Raw genomic sequence first — 22,828 nt, forward strand, 5'->3', positions numbered from 1 at the left:
TGAGTGGATTGAGACGTGGGATTCCCCAGAGATAGCCCAGCCTGGGCCCTCTTGCCAGAGCTTCCCTCGGCAGGGCCGACGATGGCAATTCAGCATGAGGTATCACCCAGGAAGTTGTGGCTGGCTTGGTTGATGTCAAGGAAACCCCTGTGGACGGTCCTTCAGAGAGTAGCCCCGGCATGTTCCAGAGGGGACGTGTCTAATGGAGACCCTCTACAGTCCTCTGGAGCTCTGAATCCGCCCTCCTTATGCACAAAGCCTCGTTGAGACCTTGACCTCCTCTTCTCAAGGGCTGGTGGATTATTAATTCCACTCAAGAACACAATAGGGAGCCTGTTTTCCTGTGGCCCGGGGAGCCCCGTGGGTGGCTTATAGCCCTTGAGTTCACATAATGCCGCAGGGAAAGTACTTGGGCTGGAGAGGGATGCTCAAAAGGCCACCGCCTGGGCCTCAACGCTGCCAACAGCATGGTTTCCCAAGGGGCACAGCAATGCCCTGCCCACCTGCAGGTGCATACACGGGCCAAGGCCAGGGCTGTGGCTGGGGGCTGGGGGGTCAAGTGTGGCACACCTGGGACACTGGCAGGTAGGTTCGCCGCATCATGCCTGCAGAGGCCTCTTCTCCATCACGGGAACCAGCCCCTTGCCAGCCAGCAGCATTCTTGTGCTGACGTTTAAGCCGCTTGTTCAACCTAGCTTTCGGTGCCCTGTTGCTGACTTGGGGGCTCTGTACTCTTTGAGGGTCCTGGAGAGTCTTTCAGAGTGGGCACACTCATAGCCTTTGTGGTCTGGGGGCACCCCGAGGCTGCCTGAAAAACGTGGGGTCCACACAGCTGTTTGTGGCAGCATCGTTGACAACAGCCAGTGTGTGATACACAAAGGTTTTCCCCAGGTTGTCCCCCAAATATATGCCAAACCTAGGATGCTGCTTGCAACACGCCGTATGTGACTGCACACTCAGAAGCAAGCTGCTTAGAGGCTATATCTCCCTGAGGGTATCAGCATCTAGAGCAATCATACCCTGTTGCCTGTCCCACCACAGGTGGGGCCCACTCCCTGCTGATAAGGATAGTGGATTGTTTCTCTGGAGAAGAGCCCAGAGACAAGGTCAAGCCAACTCAAGGACGACCAAAGTTAGGCTGCCATCTTGAATCTAGGGTCTGCCCATCTTGTCACATGTGTACCCCTAGTCCCTCCCCTTCCTATTTGGGCATACCCCTATCTCGTCCCCTTCCTGTTGCACATATGGCTATTGGACAGCCCTTTCCTGTTACCATGTGCTTACCTGTAATCAGGGGGCCTTGCTTGCCCCCTAAGGGTATATAAGCCTTGGTTAGAAATAGATTCTTTCTCTGGGTGGCCTTGGCTGCTGAGATCATGGCCATCCTGGGGGTGAGCATGCTGCTATAAAATGTGCCTGACTCCTTTATTTTATCTTCTCTCCCATCTTCTATGACTTTACTGTGATCATTATATATTATGCTGTCCAATTGTGCCTACAACCCCCTCGGTTGTCAGAGGTTGGTTACTCTGACAAGCCAGGACCACCCACGTGTCCACGGGTGGACAGCCACGCGTGGCAGGATATCAGGAAGCCACGAGGGGACATAAAGCACTTGCTTCCTGACCCACCCAGTGTCTGCCATGAAGGAGCTTGGACATGTGGTGCCGAGTGAGGCGGTCAGAGCCCAGAGCACACCTTCTGTGTGATCCAGGACAGGCAAATGCAGAGAGGCAGAAAGGAGGCTCGAGGCCCCCGGGGGGCTGGAGGCGGGGTTAGTGCCTACTGGGCAGTGAACTTCTATTTGGGGTGATGGGTGTCTTTTGGAAGTGGCTAGTGTGGTTAGTGATGGTAGTGCGGCATGGTAACTCTAACCATGTCACTGACCTGGTCGCATAAAAGTGGTGAAAACGGCAACCTGTGCTATGTATATAAATACACATAAGATGTAGACAAACAAGCAGCAGACGCGTCACCATAGTAACAAACAGAATTATATCTACTGCACATGAAATGTACAAAATATAATATATACAAGAAAACCTCACTGCCATCGAGTCGATTCTGACTCATGGCGACCCTCAACCTTCCTAGTGCCGCGACCCTTTCGTACAGTTCCTCATGTTGTGGTGACCCCCCAACCATCACATTATTTTCGTTGCTACTTCATCGCTGTCATTTTGCTACTGTGATTAATTGGGCGACCCCAGTGATGAAAGGATTGTTCGACCCCCGAGGGGGTCACGGCCCACAGGTTGAGCACTGCTGGTCTAGTGCAGGGGAGAACTGCCCCTGTGGGGTTCTGAGATGGTCACTCTTTACAGGAGGAGAAAGCCCCGTCTTTCTCCCAAGGAGGGGCTGGTGTTTGCAACGGCTGGTCTTGCTGCTAGCCATCTAGCACATAACTGCCACCCACCAGGGCTCCTCTCCAAACATCCGTCCACGTTATGTGGGACTCTGGTGGTGCTGTCAGGTAAGCCTTGGGCTGCTAACAGGAAGGCCTGCAGTTCAATCCCACCAGCCACTCTCCCAGAGAAAGATGAGCCTGTCTGCTCCCGTGCTCCCCTAGAGATTTATAGCCTCGGGAACCCTCTCTATCTAAGTTTCCCAAAACTGCCCCCTGGTGGGGGGGGGGGCTGGACTGATTCAGGGCAGGGGGGGCACCCTGCAAAAGTAGATATCTACACTTCATCCTGGATGACTGGCTAGAGCACAAACGTTTTTAATTGCCAGGGGGATGCTGCATAAACCTTTTTTTTTTAACTGAAAAAGGGCAGGAGGCTACCTAAGTCCGGGAATCTATGCTCCCTAGGGGCACTATGGGTCAGGATCCGCTCGATGGCACTGCAGTTGTTGCTTCTGGTTTTATGTCTGATGGATGCGTCCCCTGAAAAACAAAGTCTGAGCCCATGGCCATCGAGTGGATCCCAACACAGACCAACCAGATACAGGGTTTGCAAGACTAAACCCTGATGGGAACAGACGGCCTCATCTCTCTCCCACTGTGTGTGTGTGTGGAGGGGGGTGTTGAACCTTGAACCTGACCTTGCAGCTAGCAGCTCAACAGCCAGCCCACAGTGTCCCAGCACTCCTGGAGACTACACAGGATAGACACAAGCTACAGGTAAATCATTACTTACATTTGGAATACACTTGAGGCGCTGCACCCGTGCCTCAAGGCCAGTCCAAGTTTAAATACTCTTTTAAATCATGTAAATAATATTTTTAAAACGTGACCAATTTCTCAAGTCCCTGTGATTTTTCAAACGATGCCCATGTCTTCTCCACGCTAACATGTGCTTTCTCATGACTCTAAAGAAAACAGTCTGCTGGCAACACAACACGGAGACAGGCCCTTGTTCTCCAATCACATTCAGACCTCCGTCATCAAACAGGGTCGCCAGAAAGGCTAAGGAGGGGAGGACTGTCGGGCTGTATCTGAGGGAGGACCGACTGCAGGAGAAGGGAGCAGGTGGGGCCCTCACCACTGTCCCCAGGCAGGGAATCCAGTATCTGAACAGAAGATGATGCAGAGCCAGAGGCAGCCTGTGGCTATAAGAGGCCTGCTCCACAACAAATGTAAAAGCCAGGAGTCGGTGCTCCAACCAACTTTGTATCAACCACGTAAAGCAAGAGCTAAGAAAGGAGAGGAAATGGTTTAAGGTAGCCAGACCCAGATGTTTCAACACACGGGTTCTAGAATATAGGCTCCCAAGTGTATTTGGCCTATCACCCCCTTTTCGGGCAGGAGCTTATCACCAAGCAGACAGCAGCACCTCCGGGCAGGAACTCACCTGGCACGTTGTGGATGGTGATGGCCAGGATGAGCAGTGTGATTCTCCTCCAGCTGCCACCTGCGGGCTGCCCAGGGCTCCCTCGGGAGGGCCCGGCGGGCACAGGGTCTTCTGAGAGGCCGCCCGCCCGCCTCCTCTGGTATGCCTCGCCATTCTCACTCTTGTCTGCAGAGAGGAAGAGATGGAGAGAAGGTGTTCAGAAAAGGGTGGGTGGTGTACATCTGTGGGGAAGCAGCAGGGGAAGCTTGTGGGACCAAGAATGTCCTGCCGATCTCCTTCCTGCAGGTCAGACCTTCTGCCTGTCCATTCCCTCACTCGTTCATTCACGCAGCCAACCTGCGTCAAAGAGAACGCATGGACACAGTCAAAAGGGAGAGGTGCGGGGCCTGCGGACGGACATCATGTTTGGGAACATGGACGGTCAGTGAAAAGGAGGAAGACCCTCACTGGGATGGACCGACACCAGGGTCCAAATACAGCAACGGGGAGGAAGATGCGCAGGTCTGGCAGACAGATCCAACTGGGCCTCAAAGCAATAGCAGCAGGAGCAGCAATGCCTACGTGTGTCGGAGTAATACTCACCCCCAAACCCCTGCCACTGAGTTGATTCTGACCCTCTATAGCACTTCCTAGACCACAAAATCTTTTAGAGAAAGGACAGCCTCGGCTTTCTCCGTTGGAGCGACTGGTGGGTTTGAACCATGGACCTTATGGTTGGCAGTCTAACGCTTGTCCAATAGCGCCATCAGAGCTCCTGGGACAAGCAACACTGAGTAGTACTTGGGGGGAAAGATTCTAGAACCTGCATGCCTGGTTCCATTCCTCTGACAGCCTGACAAAACTGAACCCCAAAGCTGAAGGCTAAGCTCCTCAATCTCCACAATGCACAGCGGCAGCAACAGCGGTGCTGACCACGATGCAGGGCCAGTCATGGTTCAGTCTACAGCACGTGGGATCCCAGGAGTCGGATCCAGCAATCGCAACTAAAGTTGTTGGCAGGTGCCACCCAATCAGTTCCGACTCACAGCAACCAGATGTACAACAGAAGGAAACACCACTGGTCCTGCCCATCTCACAACGGTTCTTAGATTTGAAACCACTAGTACAGCCACTGGGTCAGTCCGCATAACCACAAAAAGCAACAGCAACCACATTAAACAAGCCACTAAGCAATCGGTGTCCCTTCTCCTGACTCACAACGTCATGGACGGACGTTAACAGCTGTGTGGCGAGGAGGAGCGTGCCTGGAAGGGATGCTGTCACTGTTACCACTTTTCCTGCTTCTGTGTGCCAGAGACTTAACTTGAAATTGACCCCCTGGACTCATCAGGCCATATGGGCTCCTGGAGAACCAATCCAGCTCCCAGGCTCAGCGGTTCCGTCTCTCTCCCCCATGGAGGGGAATGGTGGGTGGAAGGACTTGGTGACCTAGGTGTAGGTTGTAGATCTTGTGGTAGTTACACCATCTGTTGTCAATTTGAGACTTAAGAGAGAAGGGGTGGAGTTTAGCCTGTCAATCAGGTGACAGCTTCATGACCTCATTTGGAGGTGCTAGGGAGATCAATACTTCACTGGAGGCGGGACACACACTTACTCCCTGTCAGACATGCTTGCTGACAAGACACACGGACCTACATTCAAGCCCTGGAGCTGAAGGAGCCATGTGGAGACCCATGCTGGCGTTGAGATGCCTCTACTGCCACTGGACCCACAAGACTTTCCACCCACTGGCCAGTGATCTTCCTGCATTCTGTGTCATTGCATGTGTTTCGTGAGTCTAAAGAGGAATTTATAGATTGGTATCAGACATATGGGCTCATATGGGACATGTGGACTTGATCTGGACTGGGCTGGGATGTTTTCTCAATATTCAGTTGCTATTTATATAAAGCTCCTTCTTATGCACATAGGCGTGTTTATGAATGTGTTTCTCTAGTCTACCAGGACTAACTCTGATCTGGACCAACTCAAACCAAACTCACTGCCGTCGAGTCAATGCCAACTCACAGCGACCCTGTAGGACAGGGCAGAACTGGCCCCGTGGATTTCCGAGACTGGAACTCTTGTCGGGAGAAGAAAGTCTCATGTGTTTCCCCCGAGGAGCAGCTGGTAGTTTTGAACTGCACACCTTGAAGATCCCAGTCATGAAGACCACGCCACTTCAGGGCAGCCAAGATGGGCCAAGACACAATTAGTACTTTCATGCTCTTGAATTACAGAGCTGGTGAGAGGGCTGGCTCTACCACAGCCCACCCAAGAAGGAAAATATCTGTCCCGGAGCAAGGACGGCTCTTTAAAACAATGCAGATGGTGCACCTGGGTCTCACGTACTGCGGACACGTTATCCGGAGACACGAGTTCCCGGAGAAGGGTGTCATGCTTGGTGATGTAGAAAAACTCAAACTCCCAGCCACGGTGTGGATCCCAACACCAAGTGAGCCTGCATGGCAGAGTGGAACTGCCCCCCGGGGGCTTTCTGGACAGTGACTCTTCTTAGGGGTCATGTAGTCGGCTCCAACCACAGCAACCTGAGCACTGCCCACGCCTGCACCCGCGCCTGCCTCACCATTGTCCCGCACACTCAGCATCTGTGGAGTAAAGGCAGGTAGGACCAGGGGTGGCAGGCTTATTCCCCAAACCCTGCTGGGTGTTGAGCATGATTGGAAGCATCGTGAGGCATGGGGAGGTGGGTGCTTCTGAGCGAGGCAGAGATGAAGGCCCTGCCTTTGGGGGGACGGGGGTTTCCATGTGTGACGAAAGATGCAGGTGCCATGCCTGGTGGGAATCAGGTGGGCGAGAGAGGCTGATGTACTTGTGAGGTACATCAGAGGTAAACAAGCCATCGCTTTGATCACTGCCGCTAACGAGCTTGCAATGAGGACGATTAGTCCAACAAGTAAATTGCTCCAGAGCCGCATGGAGGAGGAGGAGGAGGGAGGAGGGAGGAGGAGGGAGGAGGGAGGAGGGAAAAGGGAAGAGGAGGAGGAGGAGCAGGAGGCGGGAAGAGGAGGAGCAGGAGGAAGAGGGAAGAAGAGAGAGGAAGAAGGAGGAGAAGCAGCAGGAGGAGGAGGAGAAGGAGGAGCAGGAGGAGGAGGAGCAGGAGGAGGAGGCATCCCTAGCCAAGATGCTGCTTGGTTCGATGGAAATAAACAAGACCGAGTGAACCAACTCAGGGCAACCCCCTGTCCATGGGTTTGCTCCACAGGGCCGTCTCTGGAGCAGATGGCCAGCCTCTTCCCCCGTACCTCTGTGGACCCCAATGTCTTTCTGGTTAGCAATGGCATGTGCTATTTGCACCACTCAGGATCCCGCCCCCCCGCACCGCCCCCTCACCCCCGCCTCCCAAGGTCAGGCCAGTGGAGCCATCAAATACCATGAAGGAAAAGTCAGCTGGGGTGAGGGTACGTGGGAGAGCTGGGAGTGGAGGTGATTGCTAAGCTAAGAGTAGGGCGAAGGGGCCTCAGGATGAACAAGGCCCGAAGGCAAGGGGTGGACGCTTTTAGAGCAGGGGGTGGAGAAGGGACAGGGAAGGACAATTGGGGAATGCAGAGCAGACAGGGTGAGGCTCAGCAAGAACCCCCAGCTATAGGGTTTCTCAGTCACACCCCCCTCCCCGCCGCTGCTGAGCCCCACCAGGTGGGGATTACCCCTCCCATCAGGGGCGTGAAGAACAGAGAGGTGAATGCTCAAGGCTCCAGGTCACACAGGCAACCCATGGTGACTGGGTGTCTCCCGGAGGCCACTCTGTGCAGAGGGCGCTGCTGAACCAGCACTTGTGGTGCCAAGGACGCCCAAGCTCAGGGGGGACCTGGTAGCTGTCATGGTCCTCTCTCTCAGGCAGACCTGACAACTCAGATCTCCCTGAAAATGGAGTTTTTTCACACCTCCCGCCCACTCTTCCAGAGGGTGAAGTCGCCGTGAGGACCGGTGCTGTAAAATCAACACCGCGTGCAGAACTCAGGGCTCCGGTGCTCTCAAGAGCAGGGGTGCAGAGGAAGTGACTTCGAAGCGGTTCACCTTCTAAAGTTAATATAGTCAGAGCAGGGGCCCCTGAGGATTCCTACGAAGGATTGCCAAGGGCATCAGGCTGTGTCTTTCCCGGGCCCCCACGGCATGTGCCGGTGGAGAATGACTATCACACGGGCAGAGCGGACAGGCCCAAGGTTCACTGTGCAGGGGTCCTTGTTTGATGGCTCGGCTTCTCGGGCAGCCTCTGCCCTGATTTTCACCCCAGCACACCACACCACACAGAGCAAGTACTGACACCGGTCTGGGGACCTCAGGGAGCCTTACCTAGCCCTCCCCTGGGTCAATACACCCCCCCCGCCCCCCGAGATGGGGAATGCCTTTGAAAATGTGGTCAAGGAGATTTAGGGTCCTCCCCACACCCCACACAGCAGACTAGATAGGCAGTTCTGATATTCTTTTCAACTCTTCCAAGACTCTAGGACCCAGCATCTCCCAGAGTCCCCTTGCAGTGGGGGCCCCGATGGTCCACAGTCCCTGGAGCAGAGCCAGTCTAAGCGGCCAGTGACGAACTCTCAGACCACCCATGAATACGGCGGCTCAAATGAACAAGTGATCAGGTCTCCTCCGAGACAGAGGTGAATCCTCATCTTGGCAATGCATGCCTCTTCAAGGGCCTCAAACAGCGGCTCTCAACCCACCCTTTCACAGGGGTCACCCGATGATTCATCACAGTAGCAAAATGACAGTGATGAAGTAGCAATGAAAATAATTTTATGGTTGGGGGGGTCACCACCACACGAGGAACTGTATGAAAGGGCCGCGGCATGAGGAAGGTTGAGAACCGCAGGCTTAGAACGATCGTGCCTTTTTGCCGAACCGGTTACAAAACAGCGAATGAAAATGCGATCTCATCTGACCCACAGGACAGCCCCAGAGGAACATCTGCATGGGAGCAGACAGCCTCATCCTTCTCCGGCAGAGCGGCTGGTGGGCTCGAATTGCTGACCTTGTGATTAGCAGCCCAACCTGTAACCCACAATGAGAAGCCAGTGAGTCAATCCTGACTCAGTGACCCTATAGGACAGAGTAGAGCTGCCCCTGAGAATCCCCTACACGGTAAGCCCTTATGGGAGTAGAAAGCCTCATCTGGTTCCCCACTCCCCAGAGTGGCTGGTGGTTTCAAACGGCCGACTTTGTGGTCAGCAGTCCCCATAACCCCCTCTGCCACCAGCATTCCTTTCTTTTATTGTTGGATCTCATGAGCACGACTGTGAATCCTTTGCATGGTAAGGACCGTCCAAAGCCCAGACACTGTTCCCGGAAGTTGAACTGTGCATCAAAGGCCATCGAATGATCTAATTAAATTCCACTTAATACCCTACCCGTACCCCCACCCCCAGCAGAGGCCCCAGGCTCCCATCACGCCATTCAGTCCTGGCTAGTTCTCCTTTAAAGGTGAAGAGGAGAAACAACAAAGCCCACATGGAAGAAGCACACAGCCTGTGTGATCAGGAGGTGTCGATGGGATCAGGCATCAAAGACCCAGAACAAAAAAATCTTATCATTGTGAATGATGGGGAGTGCAAAGTGGAGACTCAAAGCCTATCTGTAGACAACTGGACATCCCCTTACAGAAGGGTCACAAGGAAGAGATGAGCCAGTCAGCGTGCAGTATAGCACCAATGAAGCATACAACTTTCCTCTAGCTCTTTAATGCTTCCTCCCCCCTCCACTATCATGATCCCAATTCTACCTTACAGATCCAGCTAGACCCGAGGATGTACAGTGGTTACAGATAAGACCTGGAAACACAAGGAATCCAGGACAGATGACCCCCATAGGACCTATAATGAGAGTGGTGATACCAGGAGGGGAAGGGGAAGGTGGAGGGGAGAATGGGAGAATAGATCACAATGATCTACATATAATCCCTTCCCAGGGGGACGGACAACAGAAAAGTGGGTGATGGGAGACAGCGGTTGGTGTAAGACATGAAAAAAAAAATTATAAGTTATCAAGGGTTCATGAGGGAAGAGGGGGGGAAATGAGCTGATTCCAAGGGCTCAAGTAGAAAGAAAATGTTTCGAAACTATGGCAACAAATGTACAAACGTGCTCGACACAATAGGTGGATGGCTTGTGATAAGAGCTGTATGAGCCCCCAATAAAATGTTTTGTTTTGCTTTTTTTTAAAATCAAGAGGTTGGAGGTGACAGTTTGTCTTTGAGGACAAGAGAGGCTGGCGTGTTTTGTTGTTCCAGGCCGCTTGCTGTCCTGATTTGTGAAATGCCCTCCCTCCAAAGGAGGCCGCTATAAAGAATGTTAAGATGATTAGTTAATTCCTACAGGCTCGGTCAGTTTCCAGTGATCCATTTAGTGTCGGGAATGATGAATGAGACCTTTGGGGCGGCGGTGGGCGGCATCACACAGCAGACTAGCAGACCACCTGGCCTGTTGGGCGTTCTACCTCAAAATTAAAAATAATAATAGTAATTTCTTTCTGAGGAGCCTTGTAGGATCATCGAATGGCTTAAAAGATATTTTTCCAACATGTTGCCTGCTTTATTTGTGTCCCTCTCTGGCATGCCCCCCCAACTCATCTTCTCTCCTGTTCTTAAAACATCTTCTCCCCCGCCACTCCAAAGCAGGGGGGGCGGATATGGGCGCTTCCCCAGGTTCTTTAAACATTCCTTCCTTCCCCTGTGCCACATCCCTTGTCTCAGGAACCCAGCAGTGCCGCACACGGCCCCGAAGAGTAGGGCTGGGGCCAGCGTGGGCAGATGCGGTCAGGGCCAGCCCAGGTGGAGGCGGCTGCGGGTGAGCCCAGCCGTGTTGGTTCTGACTCACCGTGACCTGTGGGCAGAGGAGAACACCCCCCTATCCTGGGGGTGCCTACAGTCATCTTCACAGGAGCACACCCCAGACTCTTCCCTTGAGCTGCGTGGGGGAAGGGGGGGATCCAACCGCTGACCCGATGGTTAGTCATCGAGCGTTTAACCTGCTGTGCCACCAGGAAGTTGCATTTCACATCAGCCTTCTATTATTAATATGATCAGTTTTGTTCTTGGCGTTAGGTGCCATTGGTTCGGTTCCGACCCACAGCGACCCTGTGCACTACAGAAGGAAACACCGCTTGGTCCTGTACCAGCTTCACCGTTGTTCTATGCCCGAGCCCTTGGTTGCTACCACTAGTCCATCTCCTGGAGGGCCGTCCTCTTTCTCGCTGCCCCTCCACTTGACCGCGCATGGTGTCCCTCTCCAGGGACTGGTCTCTCCTGACAACACGGCCAATGGATTTAAGACTAAGTCTCGCCATCGCTTCCTCTCGGGAGCGCTCTGGCCAGACTTCTTTCTTCCAAAGACAGATTTCTTTGCCCTGTCAGCAGTCCATGGTATTTCCAACAGTCTTCTCCGGCACCACAATTCAAGCACATCAGCTCTTCTTCGGTCTTCCTTATTCAATGCCCAACTTTCACATTTCATCTGATGCAATCGAAAATACCATGACTTGGGTCACGTGCACCTTAGTCCTCAAAGCAACGCCCTTGCTTTTTAATACTCAAGCGAAGCTTTGGTGCAGCAGATTCATCCAGTGCAGCTCACCCTTTGATCTCTTGACTGCTGTCCATGAGCGGTTTTTTTTAAGCATGTCACAAATCTTGCTTTAGGCATTTCTCCCTGCCACTGAATCAATTGTGACTCACAGCGACCCTCTGGGACGGCGTGGAACTGCCCCTGTGGGTTTCCCAGACTGTAACTCTTTTTTAGGAGTAGAAAGCCTCATCGTTCTCCCTCAGAGCTGGCTGGCGGTTTCCAGCTGCTGACCTTGCAGTTAGCGGCTCGACTCATAACCACCACACCAGGGCTCCTGCTTTAGAAATATGTCAGTTCAAAAATTTAAAAAGTACTGTTTCTCTGAAATGAAAATTTAACTCTCTGCTGGGCCGCCTACTTGTATCCATCCCAAGGGCAAATTGGGGGCCAACGGCACCACTCTGGAAACACCCACAGAGTCGCTGTCACATGAAACCTTCCAGGGAGAGAACTCAAGGCCAGAAAAGGCACCGCGGAAGACCAAGAAGGGGCAGAGGGTGGAAAGATTTGCTATGTGTCCTGGGTGCCCAGCAGCTGGGAATGCACCGTGTGGCCATTTCCGACGCACGATGGTAAACGGATGTATAATTATCTGGACGCTCGGATCCCTCGTTCGCCATTCTAATCATTGGAAGCCACACGACTTCCCGAGGGCCAGATGTTGCCCGTGCAGTACACAGGCCTGGCCGGTTCCCTGACCTTTGGGTACCTTCCTGGCAGCAGTCTTAGCCCTCGATGCTTGTGAGCAAGCAATTGCTTGGCGACTACACAGATACAAATGGATTCGCTTAATTGGGAGAAATTAAATGCTCATCAGAAGAGAAGGGCTGACGGTTAGCGGAGGACTTCGCATCCATTAGGCAAGTCTCCCACTGCAGTGCTGCTTATTGCAAGCATCCAACTCGGGGGGTAATCTCGCCTCTTAGGCAGCAGAGCCAAAATTTGGAGGAAGATTAAAACGCCCACCTACTAGGTCAGCTCTTCTGCTTCAAAGGCACAAACAACCATTGCGTCAACATGAACTCATTCCCGATGGATTAATGACGCTCTAAAAATAAGCCTTGTGTGGGTCCCAGAGCCATCTTCTCAGCCCACCCAGGAACAAACCTGGCTCATGACAAATCCCCCGGTGGGAGAAAACCCGCCGGAGCTTGGGAGGGGGGTGGGCAGGGGAATAAGGAGGGGCAGCTCTCCCACAGAGGACAACTGCTCCCCAAAGCCCCACCTCATTTATTAGAGAAGACAGCACTTCCAGGAATGGAAGAGATTCCCAGACTCCCCCAGAAAGAACAGCTGCTGATGGGGCTGGCTTGGCTGTCAATGACCAGGTCAAGGAGGAGCCTGCGACCCACTGCAAATGTCAATTTAAAAGAAAAAAAGAGTGATAAGACATACTGTACATACCCAAGTATAAGCCGACCCAAATATCAGCCGAGGCACCCAATTTTACCACCGAAAATGCATTAAAAATGTGCCGAAACACTCAGCCTGTACACGAGTAGATATGGTATTTGTGGCCCCAAAATCACCATTTTAACCATTTTTCGATGTATAATTCAGTGAGCCCCTATGCATTCACCTTTAGTACCATTCTCCTATGTCCAAAGGTGTTTCAGCACCTCCTACAGGAGCTCAGCCTCCCGTTGTCAATAACTTCCGACGCGCCTTCCCTGACTGCCACTAATTCTACTCTCCACCGATGCATCTTTCTAGTCCAGGTGCTTCGGATGTGTGTATGTATAATAGATATTCGCTGTGAATGCCCTGTGGTGTCTGGCTGAATTCCCAGGTTCGTCCAGGCTGTTCTAGACATCAGGACTCCATCGTTCTTTATGGCTGAGTAACCGTCCGCAGTACCCACAGACACCATCTTGTAGAACGATTCATCAGTTGGTGGTCACTCGGGTGGACGTTAGCTTTGGGCTAGTGGCAAGAGTGCGGCAACCAACGCTGGTGGACAAGGGATGATGATGTTCGGTGATACCAAGGAGGTTCTCGCCCACTGAGCCCCCGTGCCCAACAAAACTGAACACTGCCCGGTCCTGTGCCAGCCTCACAAGGGTTCCTATGTCTGAGCCCATGGGTGAAGCTATGGTGTCCATCCAGCTCCTGGAGGGCCTGCTGCTTTTTTTTTCTGCCGGTGGTTGTGACATCATCTGGTGCCAACTTGAGATTATTAAGAGTGAAGGGGTGGAGGCTAGCCTGTCAATTGGGTCACAGCTTGATGACCTCATTCAGAGGCACTATGGAGATACATAGTTCGCTGGAGGTAGGACACACACACTCTCTGCTTTGGAATTCCCGATGACAAGACGCATGGAGCTTCGCTAGAGCCCTGGACCTGGAGAAGCCACGTGGAGAACCACGCCAGTGCTGAGATGCTTCCACCGCCACTGGATCCACAAGACTTTCCACCCACTGGCCTGTGATCTTCCTGCAGTGGATGTCATTGCATGTGTTGTGTGCGTCTGGAGAGGAATTTATAGATTGGTATTGGACATATGGGCTAATATCAGACTTATGGACTTGATCTGGACTGGGATGTTTTCCCAATATTCAATTGCTCTTATATACAAAGATCTTTCTTATACACATGTGAGTGTCTCCCTGGATTTGTTTCTCTAGTCAACCCAGACTAACACACTGCCCTTCCTCTTTACCAAGTCTGATGTCTTTCTCCACAGACTGGTCTCTCTTGACAATATGTCCAAAATATAGAAGATGAAGTCCTGCCACCCTTGCCTCTAAGGAGTACTCTGGTTGTACTTCTTTCAAGATAGGTGAGTTTGTCCATTTCGCAGTCCATAATACTTCCGTATTCTTCTCCAGCACCACAATTCAAACTCATCAATTCTTCGGTCTTCCTGAGTCAATGGCCAATTTCCACATGTGTGGGAGACCACTGAAAGGATGATGGCTTGGGTCAGGCGCACCTTCTCTCAAAGCGACACCCTGACTTTTCAACACTCTCAAGAGGTCTCCCACGGCAGATCCACCCAATGCAATGCATCCTTGGAGCTCTCTGCTTCTATGAGCACTGATTGTGGATTCAATCAGGACAACTTCTTGGACGGCTTCAATCTTGGCTCCAAGTCTCATGACGGATGGATTGGTCTTCTTGACCTTGAGTTGTCATCCACGCTGAAGGCTGCAAACCGCGATCTCCATCAGCAAGTGTTTCAAACGCTCCTCACTTGTAGCATGCAAGGTGTGCCGTCTGCAGGTTACGCAGAAGCCTCCCTCCAATCCTGAGGCTGCATTCTTCCTCCGAAGTTCCCGTTTCCCTGACGATTGGCTCGTTGTACCAACTGAATGAATTCGTACGTACGGCGAGAGCACACAGCCCTGAAGCACTTCTTTCCTAGATCTAAACCACGCAGGTGTTGAGCCAAGTGATACTAACCTACAATTGTCCTTTGCCTCCCTTGTCACTTTGAGGGGATGGCACTGCCACCTTCTCTCATCCTGAGGATGAGCGGCCATTGCCTCGCTGGCGAGATCTCAAAGTGCGGGTGAAGGCCTCCCACGGCAGTCTCTGGAATGCTAACGGCCCCCGGGCCCCACACTCTGTTGCTGGATCAGACTCTCTGGAAGAGAGACCCCGGGATCTGCCTTATACAAGTACAAGCACCCACCTCTCATGGCCAACGACTCCCCACAACCAAGGTAATTGATACGATTACATTGCCAAGAGACAAGTTGATCCAGGTACTTCCTCTGTAACCACTTACCCTTATCCAAATATGTGTGACTGTCCCGTTAGGTGCCTCCGGTGTAAGATACACTCCGCTCTAGTACTTCTGGGGGATACGGACACAGGAAGAAGCCCTGGTGGAGCGAAGGTTAAGTGCTTGTCTGCTAAACAAAAGACTGGCAATTCAAGGGCCCCAGCCTGTCGGGGTGGGAGGAAGCTGTGGAAGTCGGCTTGCATAAGGACTGCAGACCCGGGGCCTCCAAGAAGGCAGTTCCATGCTGCACAAGTCGCTCAGAGTCCGAACCGACTCAACAGAAACAGGCTGAGGGGGGTTGGTAGGAAACCCGTGACTCACTTTTCCACACTCAAAGTGTGGAGGGTTTCAAGGGATTTAAGACCAGAGGTGAAAAGTAATCCGCGTGTCTTGCTAGAACACATCATTTGCTCATGTCACATCCTCTCTTGCCAAGAAGGTGGGCCGTCGCAGGAGATGAATTCATCCCTTCCCTGAACCAAGACATTCTCTCACCTTCCCCAAGTCTCTCTGTCACACCCACCCCTCTACGTCTGTCTCCTGCCTCCTCGCTAGTCCTAAGAGTCGGAGCCCAAGAATCAAAACGATGCAGACGGCATCGGTGGAGACCGTTGGCTGCAGCAATCTAGTCTCTGCGCTGCATCTCACGGTCGACGGTGGGAAAAAGACACCTTCCTTTTGCTGAAGCTCGTATCACCGAAAGGAAAAGGACACAGACATTCTGTACACCTTTCTTGGTTGAAGGATCCCGCTGCTTTCCAGAATGTCAGCAATGGATGCTGAGCACAGGCTAATAGCTTTAACTCCCTGCCACGGAGCCGGTGCTGCAAGTCATAGCACCTCCAGCACAGGGTAGAACTGACCCTGTGAGTTTCTGAGATCAGACTCTTCATGGGAGTAGAAAGCCCTGCCTCCCTCCCAAGCACAGGAGAATAGCTCTCGAGAAAAGACAGGCAGAGAGAAAGGCAAGCACTAGCCTCAAGGTTCAGGCTTTGCTTCTTGTCTTGGCTGCAGGAAGAACAAGAGAGCTGGGTGTGGTAGTTAAATAATCTCATGTCAACTTGAGAGGATTAAGAGAGAAGGGGTGGAGCCTAGCCCGTCAATCAGGTCACAGCCTGATGCTGCTGCCTTGTGGGTGTGGCCTTCTCATGAAGATTCTGGGAACTTTCTCTTTCTCTCTGGAAGTGGGCCACACTCTCAGTATTCCTGTTGACTAGGTGGAAACCCGCCAGCACTGAGATGCTTCCACGGTCAGTGGATCCACGACTTCCACCCACCAGCCTGTGATCTTGCTGCATTCGTAGTCATTTCACGTGCTGCATGAGTCTGAAGAAGAATTTATGGACTAGTATTGGGCATATGGGCTAATATTGGACTTATGGACTTGAGCTGGACTGGGCTAGGATGTTTTCTCAGTATTCAATTGCTCTTTGATATAAAGCTCTCTGGAATACATACATGAGTGTCTCTGGATTTGTTTCTCTAACACTATGGTTATACCTGGAAAGTACGGGAAAAGTTGAAGTCCAAGGTCAGCTTCCTCAGCAAGAGCTTAGCAGCCACAACAGAAACCAACTCATCCGTCAAAAAGTTTGTAAGGGGTTCATGGAATCTCACCAGGAGGGCTGCAGCCTCCCTTTGGGGCCCAGACACAAAAGAGCTAAGGGGAGACCAGGAATTGCCAGCTCTACCATCAAATGCCACCCTAAGACCTTCTGGGTGGCATCACTCTTAATACTGGGTTGTCCGTTCAAATGTCTACGGAGAAGACAGCTCCCCAGACACTATGACAAATTCTGATCAGCCCAAAGAAAAAGTGAAGACAAGCCACTACCTGCTTTAAGGAGCCCTGGGGGTGTAGTGGTTATGAGTTGGGCTGCCAATTGCAAGGTCCGCAGTTCAAAACCACCAGCTGTGCCGTGGGAGAAAGGCTCCATGTCAAGAGTGACAGTACTGGACACTCACAGAGACAGGTCTACCCATCTGTACAGTCGCTGTGAGGCGGCATCGACTCGAATAGCAGTGAGTTGTGGGTTTATGTCATTGTGATCCCGCTTTTAAAAAAAATTCTGAACATTAAAAAAATATTTAGACTGTATATTCATGCATGATGTGTGCACTCTCACACACGCTTTTTCCCCCCGATCGAATCCTATTATCTTGAAACATGATTTCACACAGCATGAAAGCAGGGAGGTCATGAGGTGTTGATGGGATCAGGTATCAGGCATCAAAGACCCAGAACAAAAAATCACATCATTGTGAATGAGGGGGAGTGTGGAGTGGAAACCCAAAGCCCATCTGTAGGCAATTAGACATCCCCTTACAAAAAGGTCACTAGGACTAGATGAGCCAGTCAGGGTGTAGTATAGCACCGATGAAACATACAGCTTTCCTCAAGTTCTTTAATGCTTCCTCCCCCACCCCACCCCCACTATCATGACCCCAATTCTACCTTAAAACTCCGGCTAGTCCAGAGGATGTACACTGGTTACAGATAAGAGCTGGAAACACAGGGAATCCAGGACAGATAAACCCCTAAGGATCAATAATGAGAGTAGCCATACCAGGAGGATAAAGGGAAGGTGGGGGGAGAACGGGGGAACCAATCACAATAATCTACATATAACCCCTTTCCAGGGGGAGAACAACAGAAGAGTGGGTGAAGGTAAACAGTGGTTGGTGTAAGACATGGAAAAAATACTAATTGAGAAATTATCAAGGGTTCATGAGGGAGAGAGGGTGGGGCAGGGAGGGAGGGAGGGGGGAAAAGAGGAGCTGATACCAAGGGTTCAAGTAGAAAGAGAATGTTTTGAGAATTATGATGGCAATGTATGTACCAATGTGCTTGATACAATGGATGGATGGATGGATGGATGGATGGATGGATGGATGGATGGATGGATGGATGGATATTAGAGCTGTAAGAGCCCCCAATAAAATGATTTTTTAAAAAGAGAGCAAGGAAGCATGAAGGTATTCTATATTGTGAAGTAGTCTCCTGTACCACTCTGGCTTTTAATAGAATGTGACCACCTAGCGGGTAAGATGGGCCCCATGGTGCGATGATTAAGCAGGTCCTTCCCACCCCACCTAGCAGCTCCACAGAAGAAAGGTCTGGTGATCTGTCCCCAGAGAGTCCACCCCATAGACAGCCCGGGGTGGGGGAGCAGCTCTCCCCTGTCCTGGGGGACGGAGCTGGAATGGGCTGGATGGCACCTAACGATGACACGGAGCAGTAATGAGACGCCCTCGGCAGAGCTTCCTGTTAGGAGGGGATATGCGACTGTTGTCCAAGTCATGTCAGCGAGCCTGTGCAGCCAGAGCTCCTGTGAGCCAGCGGTGCCGGGTACACAGACGGGCTCTTAAAGCAGTACAAGATGATAAATGGGCACTGAACAATTGACCGACGGTTGGCCGAATAAAAGGGCCAATAGATCTTACTCTGGGAGTTTTGTGACGCTGATGTCGTCTTTATGAGCCGTTTCTGCACGCTCTCCCCTTCATGCTCAGCCTAATAATACACCTGAGAGAGCGCATGTGCAGGTCGGGGCGCGGGGCTGGCAGCTTGTTTCCATCGTAGCGGCTCCCCATTTTCAAGTGCGTGCTTCGCTGACCCCGACGACCTGAAGTCAGCTCACCTGCCCACGAGGCCATGAGGGGAAGGGTTGAGGGGTGCCTTGTGCTCAGTCCGCCAAGTCAGAGCCCCTCAAGCTTGGTGCATCAACAGTTGAAAAAAGAAAACAAAATAAACCCCAAACTCGCCGCCATCGCATCCATTCCGAGGCGCAGGGACCCTGCAGCCCAGGGCGGAGCTGCCCCTGTGGGTTTCCGAAGCCGAAACTCTTCACGGGAGTAGGAAGGCGCCTCTTTCTCCTACGGAGCGGGTCGTGGTTTCAAACTGATGACCTTACGGTGAACAGCCCACTGAGCAACCTGGGCCAGCAGAGCTCCTGCGTGGGTACTTAGCTCGTTGTGGCCCATCAGGAAACCCAACAGCCTCTTTCCTCGGAAATACAAAAGGCCCACAGGCCTCTGGAGAGCACCTGGCATACATTTTCGTTGAGTCCCCGGTCTGTGTTACGGTTAGGACCTCATCGGTCCACAGTACGCACGGGCGGATCAACAGTGACTGTCTGAACATCAGGTTCGGGGGAAGGGGGCTGGGAATACAGAGCAGGGATCAACAATTCATTCCCATAAAGGACAAGGTAGTAAACATTTTGGAATTTGCAGGCCCTTAGTGGCAACGGTCACTGCCACTGAAGCTTTCAGCACAAAACAGACACTGTAGACAGCAGAGACCTGTGTGTACGTGTGTGTGTGTGTGTGTGTGTGTATGTGTGGTGTGTCTCAGAACACTTTATTTCTCCACAGACAGGCTGCAGTGTGTGTGTGTGTATGTGTGTGTGTTGTGTCTCAGAACACTTTATTTCTCCACAGACAGGCTGCAGTGTGTGTGTGTGTGTGTGTGTACGTGTGTGTTGTGTCTCAGAACACTTTATTTCTCCACAGACAGGCTGCAGGTCACATTTAGTCCGTGGCTTTTGTTGCTTGATCCAAAACCCACACCAGACTCACTGCCATCGAGTCGATTCTGACTCACAGGAACAAGTGGAAGTGCCCCTCGTGGGTTTCTGAGACTGTGGCTCTATCCCTGGCCTTTTCTTAAAAAGGCTTCATCGGTGCATACGTCACATGTCAGACAACTTCATCGTTCCACCAGAGTCAGAAGATGCATGCAGTCAATTTCCGAAGAGCTCCCTTCTCTCACACTCACGGTTGTCAGCTCCGTATCCCCCGACCCCCTGCCTCCGTGCGTGCCACGCTCCCAGGCTATGCACTCTCCGGGCACTGTCTCGAGCCTCTATATCCTGGATTTCATCCGCGGAAAATCGTACGAAACACAAACAAGAAGCAAGCAAACCAACTCACGCAACAACAGCCATGACTTGACAAAACGGAAAAACCCGTCTAGAAGAAAGTAGGACGTCTTAAAAACCGAAAAAACTTTAAAATGGATCAACGGGGAGATCAAGTGATAGGGCACGGCATTTTCACCTCACTTCATGGGGTGCGATCTGCTTCCCCTTGCTCTCTGTCTCTCATAGCAAGGCTAGGCACACCCCTGGGCTGTGACCGGAGGGGCACACCAGGCGCTTCAACCACGTGGGGGGCCTTGCAGGCCATGGGGATGTTTTCATGGGAGGAGAAAGGCTCATCGTTCTTGCGAGGACGGGTTGGAGGTTTCCAACTGCTGACCTTGCGGTAAGTGGCCGAACACACAATCCCACTCCAGCACCGGGGAAAGCAGGGCTTCAAAACTCCCTGTCCACACCTGTGTCGTTGGCTCCTCCGTGGCTGTCGCGAGAACTATTCCGGGGTCTTTCTGCTCCTGGAGGAGCTTCACTGCCTCGGCCCATCTGATAGCAGGTATGGGCAGCCACCCACCACCCACCCCCAGCCCCAGCCCTCCGCTGGTGGTCTTCATGGTCAGTGTGAGCGCCATGGCCATCGCTTTCCTGACTCGGGGCTACTTCTTCAAAATCAAGGAGATTAAGACAGTGGGAATGGCTGAGGACTGGAACACTTTCCTGCTGCAGCTTAATGACCTGGACTCATGTGTATCCGAGAAGGAAACGCTGAAGCATCTCACCAACGACACGACGAAACCAGAACGCACAGTGAACAGCAGAGGGCCAACGGGGTCCCTCCCAGGCCCCCCAGGGCCTGGAGGACTTGAGCCTGTGAACGTCTCTGTTGTCAGGTCTTTTGGGGGGTACTTGAGCAATGTCACCCACCCACCTGTACTTGACTGTCCTAGGGCAGCAGATTGGGCACCCAGGGGGGGAGGCCCACGATATCAATGTCACCTTCACGCTGCCCACAGCCTGGAGTGCTGACCACTGTGCGCTCCACAGACCCTGCGAGTAGGTGGTCTTCACCACCTGTGTGACCCTCACTGCCACCTTTGGTGTTTTCTCTGTCACCGTACAGCCCCCACACTGCATCCCGGACACACAGCACCGCCACGCTCCGGTACAAGATCTTCACCACAGCCAGAGGCGCCAGCACACAATACGCCCAAGACTACCATCCCTTCTGGTGTTACGAGGGGGCCATGGGGAGAGGCTGCTGTGCTTTCAGCCCCAAGGTCACAGCCATTGCTCCCGATGACGACCGCTCCCTGATAAACCAGCACGTCATGCACACCAGCTGCTTCCTCTCCCTGATGGTGATAACCGTGTTCTGCAGACCGAGCTAACTACGTCAGAGCAATCTGGATTCTGTCCTGAGGAGGTGGCTTTGGCTGAAGCTTAATGCCCGCCCGCCCCCCGGGTTTTCTGCGAGAGACGGAGAGAACTGTAATCAGTGCCTGCTGTACCGTCGGCCTGCACACTCTGTGAACACACTGTCTTGCAATGTTGGCGTCTTCCAGCCAAAGACAGTTCACGTGCCCGTGACTGATTTGTACATCTTTATAAAACTCGATTCAAAGAAAGAAGCCGCACTCCCAAGGAGACATCTCGGGCTGTGACCTGATTGACAGGCTGGGCTCCACTCCTACACTCTCAGGCGCGTTCAAGTTGACATAAAAGCATCCAATTATCACAGTGCACTGAGCTGGGTTGGCTAGAGGAACAAGTCCACTGACACTCATAGATGTGTAAGAGGCAGTTTCATATCAAAGAGCAAATGTATATTGAGAAAACATCCCAGCCCTGTCCGTATCAAGCTGATAAGTCTGATGTTAGCCCACATGTCCGATACTAGTCCACACATTCTTCTCCAGACTCACTCAGCACACGCAATGATGCAGAATGCAAGATCACAGGCTGGTGGTTGAGAAGTCTTGTGGATCCAAAGGCAGTGGACGCATCTCATCACTGGCACGGGTCTCCACCTGGCTCCTCCAGCTCCCTGAATGTGTCTCCTCAACAGGAAGGTGAAGCAGAGAGAGAGAGAAAGAAAGTTCCCAAAATCCTCATAAGAAGGCCAGGCCCACAAGGAGGCACCATAAGGCTGGGTCCTGATGGACAGGCTAGACTCCACCCTTCACTCTTAATAGCCTCAAGTGGACACAAGATTATATAACTACCACACACAATCTTCTTAGCCAGGGCTCTCTCTTCCATGCAAACTGTCCTCCTGGTCATGGGGTCTGGCTTCATCCATCACTTGACCCACAAGAAGGGCCAAGCTTCTTGACCTGGCCAGTCCAGCTCCCGGGCCAACCACAGCTCATCCCTGACCAAGAGCCTGGCAAAAGGAGAGCCAGTTCAGAAGGGTGGAGTCGAGTGAGTCACGGAAGGAGTCCAGATGCTCTCCGTCCTCTTTAGAAGAAGTCGCTCTTAGCTCCAATGGCATGCTCCCAGAGAGGGACCAGATTCAAGGAAATGACACCCAGAATGACAATGGGCTACATGGGGGCGGGGCGGCTCAGTGAGTTGCAGCTGAATGGATGATCTAATCAAGCAGACAGGTGAGAAAATGTAGGAGCCAGTGGCTCAGCCGTCCACGAGGCTGGAGGAGAGTACACTAACACAGCCGACATCCCTGCCTCAGAGGCCCTGCCGTGAGCATGTGCAGCCTGCCTTCCTGCGGGCCGAGAAGCAGCTCAGGGAGCTGAACCCACGAGTCCAGGGGATGAGAAAGGACGCCTAGGCAGCTCCTGGTGCACATTCCGGGGCGAGGTGTGCACCTTGGCAGAGGGTGGTGGGTAGGGAGCGCCCGGCAAGTCCCT

At 52.5% G+C, this 22,828-nt stretch overlaps 1 protein-coding gene and 1 pseudogene across 6 annotated transcripts in view; one reads left to right on the plus strand and one right to left on the minus strand.

The window, feature by feature from the left end:
• SLC39A11 (solute carrier family 39 member 11) overlaps positions 1-22,828 on the minus strand; it is a 282,444-nt gene that overhangs the window by 85,540 nt on the left and 174,076 nt on the right. For all 6 annotated transcript variants that reach the window (XM_075562156.1, XM_075562157.1, XM_075562155.1 and 3 more), the window contains exon 6: positions 3,795-3,959. In XM_075562156.1, the coding sequence (XP_075418271.1) occupies positions 3,795-3,959 (165 nt within the window). The remainder of the gene's footprint in view (positions 1-3,794; positions 3,960-22,828) is intronic.
• On the plus strand, positions 20,520-21,405 carry LOC142460243 (transmembrane protein 248 pseudogene; annotated as a pseudogene).

Source organism: Tenrec ecaudatus, chromosome 10 (assembly GCF_050624435.1).
Source record: "Tenrec ecaudatus isolate mTenEca1 chromosome 10, mTenEca1.hap1, whole genome shotgun sequence".
Taxonomy (NCBI): domain Eukaryota; kingdom Metazoa; phylum Chordata; class Mammalia; order Afrosoricida; family Tenrecidae; genus Tenrec; species Tenrec ecaudatus.